This window comes from Carettochelys insculpta, chromosome 3 (genome assembly GCF_033958435.1).
Source record: "Carettochelys insculpta isolate YL-2023 chromosome 3, ASM3395843v1, whole genome shotgun sequence".
In the NCBI taxonomy this organism is placed as follows: Eukaryota; Metazoa; Chordata; order Testudines; family Carettochelyidae; genus Carettochelys; species Carettochelys insculpta.
This window is the reverse complement of record NC_134139.1, coordinates 167,713,398-167,725,863: the sequence shown is the minus strand read 5'-3', so window position 1 is coordinate 167,725,863 and position 12,466 is coordinate 167,713,398. Positions and strand designations below refer to the sequence as shown.

Here is a 12,466-nt window from a genome sequence, read left to right as displayed (position 1 = left end):
CTTCTCCATTTCCCTCGACCCCATAATACACATAAAAATCTAGTTATAAATATTCAAAATATACCATGGTAAAATAAGAAGCAGGTACCAAATGTAGAAATAATTGAGATATTAAATATTTGGAATGGATACATTCAACAGTATCTACACAGCTCAGTGTATTACTACTTTTTATTATATTACCAGTTTTAAGATTAAGTTCATTATGCTACGTCTACACGTGCACCCAACTTCGAAATAGCTTATTTCGATGTTGCGACATCGAAATAGGCTATTTCGATGAATAACGTCTACACGTCCTCCAGGGCTGGCAACGTCGATGTTCAACTTCGACGTTGCTCAGCCCAACATCGAAATAGGCACAGCGAGGGAACGTCTACACGCCAAAGTAGCACACATCGAAATAAGGGAGCCATGCACAGCTGCAGACAGGGTCACGGGGCGGACTCAACAGCAAGTCGCTCCCTTAAAGGGCCCCTCCCAGACACACTTTCATTAAACAGTGCAAGATACACAGAGCCAACAACTAGTTGCAGACCCTGTATATGCAGCACGGACCCCCAGCTGCAGCAGCAGCAGCCAGAAGCCCTGGGCTAAGGGCTGCTGCCCACGGTGACCACAGAGCCCCGCAAGGGCTGGAGAGAGAGTATCTCTCAACCCCCCAGCTGATGGCCGCCATGGAGGACCCAGCAATTTCGACGTTGCAGGACGCGGATCGTCTACACGTCCCTACTTCGATGTTGAACGTCGAAGTAGGGCGCTATTCCCATCCCCTCATGGGGTTAGCGACTTCGACGTCTCGCCGCCTAACGTCGATTTCAACTTCGAAATAGCGCCCAACACGTGTAGACGTGACGGGCGCTATTTCGAAGTTACTGCCGCTACTTCGAAGTAGCGTGCACGTGTAGACGCAGCTTATGAGTGGTAATATGATTGCTAGTTCTTGATAATGACATACTTTTTTTTAACCCTGGGAAAAAATGCAATTCAGAAGGTGTAATGTCAATGCAAGCTTGCTGATGCTGCCCCACCAATGTATATCCTCCCCTTCTTTTCGGTTTTATGGTTAAGACCACACTTCAGTCATGCAGTAAATCTGACAAATCTGGAGCACCTGTTCAGTCCAGGTCAATGTTGAACTGAAGGTCTTATCACCCACTGACTTTTTGATGGCTTATAGCCATGTCTACATGTGCATGCTACTTCGAAGTAGCAGCACTAACTTCGAAATAGCGCCCGTCACGGCTACACGTGTTGGGCGCTATTTCAATGTTAACATCGACGTTAAGCGTCGAGACGTCGAGGCCACTAACCCCATGAGGGGATAGGAATAGCGCCCTACTTCGACGTTCAACGTCGAAGTAGGGACCGTGTAGTCGTTGCGCGTCCCGCAACATCGAAATTGTGGAGTCCTCCATGGCAGCCATCAGCTGAGGGGTTGAGAGATGCTCTCTCTCCAGCCCCTGCGGGGCTCTATGGTCACTGTGTGCAGCAGCCCTTAGCCCAGGGCTTCTGGCTGCTGCTGTTGCAGCTGGGGATCCATGCTGCATGCACAGGGTCTGCAACCAGTTGTCGGCTCTGTGGATCTTGTGTTGTTTAGTGCAACTGTGTCTGGGAGGGGCCCTTTAAGGGAGCGGCTTGCTGTTGAGTCCGCCCTGTGACCCTGTCTGCAGCTGTGCCTGGCACCCTTATTTCGATGTGTGCTACTGTGGCGTGTAGACGTTCCCTCGCAGCGCCTATTTCGATGTGGTGCTGCGCAACATCGATGTTGAACGTCGACGTTGCCAGCCCTGGAGGACGTGTAGACGTTATTCACCGAAATAGCCTACTTCGATGTCACTACATCGAAATAAGCTATTTCAATGTAGCGTTCACGTGTAGACGTAGCCTATATGAAATGAGAAGAGGGAATGAGGGAAAAATATACAGAAGCTCTCCCTTTCACTGAAGAAGGAAGATATATGCTAGTGACTATTTCCCTAGTCTGGTTCTGGAGCAATAATGAGGACATTTCTTGTTCAATAAGTATTAAATCTATTCTTGGGGTCCCACAGAGATCAAATACGTTGACAAGCAGTGTCAGGTCCATATCTCATATGTGGGCTGAAAGACACTGCTTTCAATAGTCAGAAGTGCAGGAATGCAGATATACTTACCATGGAGCACAGAAAAGCACACTCAAAATAGTTACCATCGCTACCCAAAAAGAGATAGCCATCAATCTGCAGAGCATTTGAAGGACTATATAACATAAACGGCTTTGTTCCCACAGCTTTGTTGGTTTGTAATCCAACTTTTGACATTGCTTTATTTATTTTATGTCTGTTGTCTTTTATTTGCAAGTTGGAAGTATTTCAGATAATGAGGTATTGTTCATTGAAAATCCATTCTGTGATCCATGCTGGTCTTTCACAGGACCGTGTATAGCAGATGGATCAGCAGAGTTTGGATTGGATTTAGTTGGGGTTTGGTTTTCATGAGGAAGTTTGGTTAGCTACAAACAGAGAAAATTGGTGCTATGTTCTCTGAGCCACATTCCCAGCTAGCGGGGGTATAGGGGGTACTTGAGCATGACCTCTGTCCCACTTCCTGCTCCCTCCTGACACCTTTGACCAAGCCCCCATTCCTTCCTGCCCTTTCTTGCCCCACTCTGCCCTCATTGTATCCCAAGCCCCTGCTCCTGTGTCTGTCATCCTGCCCCTGCTCTGTTCCTATCTCACCCCTTTTACCGATTCCCCCAAACACAACCATTCCCTGCTCCTCCTCCTCCCTCCTAGAACTCCTGCATGCCACAAAGCAGATGTCTATGGTGGGCAGGAGGTGACAGAAGGGAGAGGAGGAATTGATCAGAAGGGCCACAAGCAGGCAAGAGGAGCTATGATAAGAGGGAGAGGGGGAAGACTGGCTGATGATTTATGCTGAGCACCCACTGATTTTTATATGTGGGTGCTCCATCTCCAGAGCACCCACAGAGTCAACAATTATCCTCTGACCTTCAGGAATAAATTAGTGATCTGTGGAATCATATTTTAAAACTATCTACTTCGCCTGTGTGAATCATTGCAGTAACTCCTTATCGTCTCGGACACAACATGCAGGAGACCATCCTTCCATGAAGAATGGACCAAGTCTGCATAGCCTGATGCCCACAGAAAGAAGTGTTACACAACTCTCAGCAGTCAAACCTAAATTAACAACTCATCACTGATTTCACTTTCCCTTAACTAATTCTTATGACATCACAAAATAAAAGAGCCAAAGAACCCTTGTCCAACAATCTAATTAAATTACGTCTCTTGCTTTCTGGAAAGGAAGAGAAAAATACATTTTTAGTTGTTTTTGGAGGTGCTTAGAGGAATGTGGGTACCACATATGTTTGTAGACAGACAGACAGTTACCTATGGACTGCCCCTGTCCCTTCTCTTATAGTGTGTTGTTGATATTGCTAGCTCACCATTCAGGCTAGCATGAGAGAAAGCATTCAAAAGCATTGAAGTTACTTAGGAAGAAATTGGATAGAGTGTACGGAATGAGTACCTATTGAGAATCTGAAGAGGGACAGGTGCCAGCCTGCTATTGCTCATAGATAAAGGCCCCTCCACACTGCCTAAGGGGAGAACCTATCAGACCCAAATCCTGCATAGTTTTGGGAGACTAATGAATAACAGGGATGGGGTTGAGGTCAAAGAGTCAAAACCATGGACCCAGAGGGAAACACGGGGCAAAGAACTCAGAACAGTCCCATTCCTCTTTGAAAGTGTTCAGGCAGCCAGTGGATGTAGCTCAGAGGAACTCTGTCCTAACACGTGATCGAAGGGAGGAGTGGAAATGAGCTCCATAGTTGCAGAGCACTTCCCATTCAACCTCCCCGTTATAGTGATGGACAGCTATGTTGTCCGGTGCAGAAGTAGGCTGACAAGATGCTACATGGTTCTATAGATAGGATGTGGGTAAATTAGGAAATGAAGGGCAAGTGCAGCTGGAACCTCAGAAGACAACACAGAAGAGTAAGAAATGAAAGGTGTGGACAATGAGCATGCCCATGGTACAGTTCAAAAACAAATTTACTAAAGGTCATGCAGCCTATGCAGAGAGAGAGGTAAGGAGATCTCGTGGTGCAAAGGTCTGATGACAAGATATCCTGACCTAGAGCCTTAAGGCAAATATTTGCAGAGCACCCAGGAAACATCCACTGTACACTCTGTTGAATGCCTGTTCCTGGTTTAGGGACAGGTAGGCAACTGATAGACTATCCCTACACTCAAGCTCAAGACAATTCCAGACCAAATAAAGATTATCTAAGATGTTATGTACTGAGACTGTGTAGGTCTTTTGTGGACAGGCCGTGTCTGCTATAATGGATCTGAGTTGAAGTGAGATGGCCTTTGCTTCTCCAACTGACATAGCTTCTGCTGCTCACAGAAGTTTTTAATGCCAATGGTAGAGCCCTCTCCTATTTGCATAGACTATCTTAACCAAGCAAACTGCAGCAGGACAGCTGTACCACTGAAGGTATAGATAAACTCTAAAATATATGCCATAATGCAAACAGACTTTGTGGGACTTATCAGACATTGTTTGATGGAGTTCTATGGCCTGTAGGATACAAGTAGTTAGACAGGATGAGCATAATGTTCTTTTCTGGCTTTAAAATCTATTAAATAATTAATAATTAATTAAATAATCAATTTATTAATAAATTCATGAGTCAAGGACATTCCAAAAATCCCACACATAACTACTAACATGCTTTAAGAAAAAAAACAATTCAGTGAAAAATAAATTGTACTTACGGACACAAACAGGAGTCTGCCCTGACCACTTGTGGTCTTGCAGGCAAATCCTGACAGATGTACCAACAAGCCGAAATCCAGGGTTACACTGATAGACCACAGTGTCCCGGTAACTGAAGCCATCCCCACTAATGTGGCCATTTACAATGGGATCCGGAGAACCACAATGTCCAGCTAGAACAAAAAAACAAACCAATCAACAAAACATACACACACAAACACACACACACATATCTACAAAACTACTGCTTCTTTCTCAAGGTTGATGAGCGGGCAACCCAAAACTACAAGAGATGAGAACACGAGTTACTACAAGCACAGTAACTAAATGGAGACATCTTGGTAACTACACATAGAGAGCTCTAAGCTGCAGTCTTGATGTACTGGGTATGTGCATGAAGCCACATAACCTAGTAGTAGGACCTCATCAAGTATCAGTCTGTTGGGATAGGATGAGATTTTAGGTGTGTTATCAGGGATCTGACTGATTGGAAATATATCTCTGAGGGGCAGGCTCTGGCCTCAGTATAGCTGAACACCAGCCCAATGAACTCTATCTTCTGCACCAGAGTGAGGACAGACACTTTTCAGCAGGTTTAGAGCCATGAATGTAAATTGGAAAAGTCAAGTGTTGGACTTCACTTCAGCTAAAGATCAGCCCTTTACTAGCCAGTTGTACAGGTAAGAGTTGTCCTGTACCCCTAGTCTCCCCAGGAAAGCCATCAATTACATCATACATTTTGTAAACTCCTGAGGAGTTGCAGACAGGTCAAGTAAGAGAACCATGAACAGGTAGAGTTTGTGGTCAGAAGACACCAGTGTGCTGTTCTAATAGATATCTTATTCTGTCCAATGCTGATAGCTGTTTGCCTGCATGTGTGTGCTCTCCCTGTATCTTGCACTGGCTCTGTGCAAGTAGCCAGCACAGAAGGCTGAAAGACCACAAAATCAGATAAGGGACAAAGGCAACAGGGCACATCTATTGTAAGTGAAGCACAATAATAAGTTCCCTGGATCAGATGTTTACAGCTATGTTAAGAACGTGTGTGCATGACAGTGGACTCACCTCAGTCAACAGAGGGATCTTTACTGTCCCTTGTGCTGGACAAGGACAGGCCTTTTAAGAAATTGTATTTTTATACACAGGTACAAATAACTTATGCATTACTCCTCATGTATCAGTTTGGCATTTCCTGACACACATAAATACCACCCATTACCTTATACACGGTGATTTGACCAAAACATTATCCATCTTGCTGTCATGCTACAGGCTACCCTGAACATGTTTCTTTTATCTATGGGGAGTGTATTGGTACCAAGATGTTCTGTTCTAACAAGATGATCTGTTTTCACCCCTCTGGAATGTGTTCATGACTTGTGCATACTGCATTTGAGGTACAAGAGTTTTTGAACTATCAACCCTGTTCTTGCCAAGTTCTGCAAGCAGAACCTACCTCTTGCTCTCACCTTAAACTTGCTTTATATGTGCTTTTCCCATGCAGTTCAGACAGATTGCATGCAGGTCACTCGGGGCAAAGCCTTGTTACTAAAGGCAAAAGGTTTAAAGCCTAATGACCAAAGCATCCCTTAGCATCAGGTACTAGATGAATAAAGCCACACAATGCAAATAAACATTTTACTCAGCTTCACTACAGTTCACCAAAACCAAAGCTGATTGAAAATAACCACAACTAGCTGTGTACTGTAAGAATAAAGACCAATTAGAGTGTTTGTGAACTTAAGGAGAACAGTTCCAATGACTGTCATGGACTGTAACAAGGAATGGGGGGGGCACAGACTTGACCAAATCCTTTATTTTCATGCTAATGGTGAATGGTAGCAGAGGGCACAGGAGCCACTCCAAGAGGTAACTCTGAGGGCCTTGTTTCAAGCAACTGTGTTTAGGGCATGCACACACACCTAGAGTGAAATAGATCTGCAATCACTTGAAGAGCTTTGTGTACCTTCTTTGTAAGTAAAGAGTATCGCACAAGAGAGTATACTGGACCAAAATAAATAACTTCTCCTCCCCAGAAAAACAAACCTACAAAACTCTGAATATTGGCTAACATCTCAGGCCAACAGGGCAACAGCATATTTAATGAACAATATCTATGAAACAGATGGATAAAAGGAAAAGTAAGAGGTTGATAGAAAAATAATTAAATAATCACATATGGTTTGAATCTAAACTAAACTGTGTGCTCTTGCACAGGCTTTTCAGTCAGGTCAAATCCTGAGATTCCTCATACTTGAATGTTTAGGTATTGAATAACTAATGAGGGAAAAACTAAATTGGAGCGTCTGCATTAAAACCAGACATATGAAAGCAAAAGAAATCTCAGGTACAAGGATGGTTGAGAAGTGCCAACTGGCACATTATTTCTATTTCTATCTGAATAAGAATTTACCAGCCCTGTGCACTTACCCTGTGATTCATTTCACTTACAGATCACTCCAGTTATTAAATTTAATAGGTTTCTGTCCATGTGGACACGGTTAGATTAAACATCCCAAGAGCTCAAGAATTGAAAGAGCAGGACAGTAAAACAGTATATGATACAATCAGGCCAAACTAGGTTCTAAATATATTAAGGAGGCTGCTAGTGCATCACTTCTTATAATATGCTTTCAAGAACTAAAAATTACAGAACTGGTCCAAGGTTGAGTCAGCACTTTCATTAGAGAGCTTGATGTACACACAGCAGTGGGAGTTATATTTTTGTCTGTATATTTTAAATAAATCAAAGGGCTGTACAGGGGGCAGCAGCTTTCTTTTGCACTATAAATTGAAGGATAATGACCTTATACGCAGTTCAGCATTAATGAAAATTCTCACAATTTTTCTAATTTTTAAAAAATGTATTACCTTTGAATGTTTTTAGGGAAAATAGTCAGTTTAGTAGTTTTGAAAGCTGTTAAATACATATTTAAGCTTAAATTTTGGCAACCTGGGCTGCAGTGATCATGAGATGATAGATGTCAGGATCCTTACGAATGGAAGAAATGTGGCAGTAATATACAGACAAGGACAGATCCCACACTATGATGCTAGGCAATGCAGTATGGGAAGGTAGAAGGCAGCCTTCAGTGGGAAAGGAATGAGTTAAGAGCTAGTTAGAAAAACTAGATGCACAGAAATCCATGGGTCTGGATTTATGGCACCCAAGGGTACTGAGGGAAGTGGCAGATGTCATTGCCGAGCCTTTGGCCATTATCTTTGAAGACACTTGGAGATCGGGAAAGATCCTTAATGACTGGAAAAAGGCAAATGTAGTGTCCATCTTTAAAAAAGGAAAGAAGAACAATCCAAGGAACTAAAGACTGGTCAGCCTTACCTTAGTTCCTGGCAAAATAATGGAAGGGATAGTCAAGAAATCCATTTCGGAGCACTTGGAAGAGGAGAAAGTGATCAAAAGTAGTCAAAATGGATTCACCAAGAGCAAGTTCTGCCTGACCAATCTGATTAGCTTCTATGATGAGGAAGTATGGATTAGGTCCATAGACTATAAGATGGATAGAAAGCTGGCTTGACGGTCGGGCCCAACAGATAGTGGTCAATGGCTCAATATCTGGATGGTGGTCGGTTTCCAGCAGAGTGGCTCAAGGCTCGGTTCTGGGTCCAGTGTTGTTCTTTGTGTGAACATTGCCAGAACATCTATGGTGGCATTCTCTGAAATGCTTCCAGTTCCACGCGCTGGACCAGATAGACAGGCAGAACTTCAGAGTCTCAATGCACGGGTGAGACGATGGTGTAGGGAAAAGGGGTTTAGATTTATTAGGAACTGGGGACACTTTTGGGGTAGGGGGAGCCTATACAGGAATGATGGGCTCCACCTAAATCAAGGTGGATCCAGACTGCTGGCATTAAACATTAAAAAGGTCGTAGAGCAGTTTTTAAAGTAAGAGGTGGGGGAAAGCCGACTGGTGCAGGGGAGCACCTGGATCGGATGGAGAATTCTCTTACACGAGGCTCCATAGATAGGGATTCCCTAGAAGTTAGTCAGATAGGGAATGTGGGAAATAATATATGGGCAAGATCAGATGTGAAACAATTGCATACAAAAAAATCGAAGGCGTCTGTGAACGGTGGACATATAAATAGTGGTAGTTTTTTAAAGTGCTTTTACACAAATGCTAGGAGTCTGTCTAATAAGATGGGTGAATTGGAGTACCTCATATCAAAGGAGGAAGTTGACATAATAGGCATCACAGAAACATGGTGGAATGAGGACAATCAGTGGGACACTATCATACCGGGATATAAATTATATCAGAAAGACAGAACAGGTAGTGCGGGTGGCGGAGTGGTACTATATGTGAAGGATAATATAGAATCAAATGAAACAAAAATCCTAAAGGAATCAAAATGTTCCATAGAATCATTATGGATAACAATTCATTCCTCTAATATGAATATGGCATTAGGAATACATTACTGACCACCTAACCAGGACAGTGATAGAAATGCTGAAATGTTAAGGGAGATTAGAGAGGCTATCAAAATAAAAAACACAGTAATAATAGGAGATTTCAATTATCCCCATATTGATTGGGTACATGTCACCTCAGGACGGGATTCAGAGATTAAATTTCTTGATGCCTTAAATGACTGCTTCTTGGAGCAGCTAGTACAGGAACCCACAAGGGGAGAGTCATTTCTCGATCTAGTCCTGACTGGAACGCAGGATCTGGCCCAAGAGGTAACTGTTACTGGACTGCTTGGAAATAGTGACCACAATATAATAACTTTTAATATTCCTGTGTTGGGAAGAACACCGCAGCAGTCAAACACTCCGTCATTTAATTTCAAAAAGGGGAACTACACTAAAATGAGGAAGCTAGTTAAACAGAAACTAAAAGGTAGAGTAACTAAACTAAAATCCCTGGAAGCTGCATGGAAACTGTTTAAAGACACCATACTAGAGGCCCAACTTAAATGTATACCCCAAATAAAAAAACACAGTAAGAGACCTAAGAAAGAACCACCATGGCTTAACAGCCAGGTTAAAAAGGCAGTGAGAGAGAAAAGGGCAGCTTTTAAAAAGTGGAAGTCAAATCCTAGTGAGGAAAATAGAAAGGAACACAAACACTCCCAAATTAAGTGTCATAGGCTACGTCTACACGTGCAGCCAACATCGAAATAGTCTATTTCGATGAATAACGTCTACACGTCCTCCAGGGCCGGCAACGTCGATGTTCAACTTCGACGTTGCTCAGCTCAACATCGAAATAGGCGCAGCGAGGGAACGTCTACACGTCAAAGTAGCACACATCGAAATAGGGATGCCAGGCACAGCTGCAGACAGGGTCACAGGGCGGACTCAACAGCCAGCCGCTCCCTTAAAGAGCCCCTCCCAGACACAGTTGCACTAAACAACACAAGATACACAGAGCTGACAACTGGTTGCAGACCCTGTGCCTGCAGCATGGATCCCCAGCTGCCGCAGAAGCAGCCAGAAGCCCTGGGCTAAGGGCTGCTGCCCACGGTGACCATAGAGCCCCGCAGGGGCTGGAGAGAGAGCATCTCTCAACCCCCCAGCTGATGGCCGCCATGGAGGACCCAGCAATTTCGACGTTGCGGGACGCGGATCGTCTACACGTTCCCTACTTCGACGTTGAACGTCGAAGTAGGGCGCTATTCCTATCTCCTCATGAGGTTAGCGACTTCGACGTCTCGCCGCCTAACATCGAAGTTAACTTCGAAATAGCACCCGACGCGTGTAGACGCGACGGGCGCTATTTCGAAGTTGGTGCCGCTACTTCGAAGTAGCGTGCACGTGTAGACGCAGCTATAATGTAGTAAGAAAAGCCAAAAAAAGATTTTGAGGAACAGCTAGCCAAAAATTCAAAAAATGATAGTAAAATGTTTTTTAAATACATTAGAAGCAGGAAGCCCGCTAAAAAAGCAGTGGGGCCCTTGGACGATAAAGATATAAAAGGAGCGATCAAGGAAGAGAGTGCCATTGTGGAGCGATTAAATGATTTCTTTGCTTCAGTCTTCACGGATGAGGATGTTACAGAGGTTCCTAAATGTGAGCCAGCCTTTTTAGGTGACAAATCTGAGGAACTCTCCCAGATTGAAGTGACATTAGAGGAGGTTTTGGAGTTAATTGATAAGCTGAATAGTAACAAGTCTCCAGGACCACACGGTATTCACCCAAGGGTTCTGAAAGAACTCAAATGTGAAATTGCGGAGTTATTAACAGTGGTTTGTAACCTATCCTTTAAATTCGCTTCGGTACCCAATGACTGAAAGACGGCCAATATAACGTCAATATTTAAAAAAGGCTAAAGAGGAGACCCTGGCAATTATAGACCGATAAGTCTAACATCAGTACCAGGCAAATTAGTAGAAACAATAGTAAAGAATAAAATTGCAAGGCACGTAGAAGAGCACGAATTGTTGGGTAAAAGTCAGCATGGCTTCTGCAGAGGGAAGTCGTGTCTAATTAATCTATTAGAATTCTTCGAAGGGGTTAATAAACTTGCGGACAAGGGGCACCCAGTGGACATAATATACCTAGATTTCCAGAAAGCCTTTGACACGGTCCCACACCAAAGGCTTTTATGTAAATCAGGCAGTCATGGGATAGGAGGAAAGATCCTTTCATGGATCGGGAATTGGTTAAAAGACAGAAAACAAAGGGTTGGAATAAATGGTAAATTTTCACAATGGAGGGGGGTAACTAGTGGTGTTCCCCAGGGGTCAGTCCTGGGACCGACCCTGTTCAACTTGTTCATCAATGATCTAGAAAATGAGGTAAGCAGTGAGATGGCAAAGTTTGCAGATGACACCAAGTTGTTCAGGACAGTCAAAACTAAAAGGGATTGTGAAGAACTACAAAAAGATCTCAGCAAGCTGAGTGATTGGGCAGCAAAATGGCAGATAAAATTTAATGTGGGTAAGTGTAAGGTAATGCACATTGGAAAAAATAACCCAAATTACACGTACAACATGATGGGGTCAAATTTAGCTACGACAGATCAGGAAAGGGATCTTGGAGTTATAGTGGATAGTTCTCTGAAGACATCCACGCAGTGTGCAGTGGCAGTTAATAAAGCAAATAGGATGTTAGGAATTATTAAAAAAGGGATCGATAATAAGACAAAAGATATCATACTTCCCCTATATAAAACTATGGTACGCCCACATCTTGAGTACTGCGTGCAGATGTGGTCTCCTCACCTCAAAAAAGATATATTGGCATTAGAAATATATAAGGTTCAGAAAAGGGCGACTAAGATGATTAGGGGTTTGGAATGGGTCCCATATGGGGAGAGGCTAGAGAGACTGGGACTTTTCAGTCTGGAAGAGAGGCGATTGAGGGGCGATATGATAGAGGTATATAAAATCATGAATGGTGTGGAGAAAGTGAATATAGAAAAATTATTTACCTTTTCCCATAATACAAGAACTAGGGGACACCAAATGAAATTGATGGGTAGTAGGTTCAAAACTAATAAAAGGAAATTTTTCTTCACACAGCGCACAGTCAACCTGTGGAACTCCTTGCCCGAGGAGGCTGTGAAGGCCAGGACTCTATTAGGGTTTAAAAAAGAGCTTGATAAATTTTTGCTGGTTAAGTCCATAAATGCCAATTAGCCAGGGGTAAAGTATGGTGCCCTAGCCTTCAGTACAAGGGCAGGAGATGGATGGCAGGAGATAA

General features: G+C 43.4%; 1 protein-coding gene across 1 annotated transcript in view; it reads right to left on the bottom strand.

The window, feature by feature from the left end:
* Window positions 1–12,466, bottom strand: part of CSMD1 (CUB and Sushi multiple domains 1) — a 1,701,396-nt gene that overhangs the window by 94,665 nt on the left and 1,594,265 nt on the right. The window contains exon 53 of the mRNA XM_074989136.1: window positions 4,794–4,967. Coding sequence (XP_074845237.1) covers window positions 4,794–4,967 — 174 coding nt within the window. The remainder of the gene's footprint in view (window positions 1–4,793; window positions 4,968–12,466) is intronic.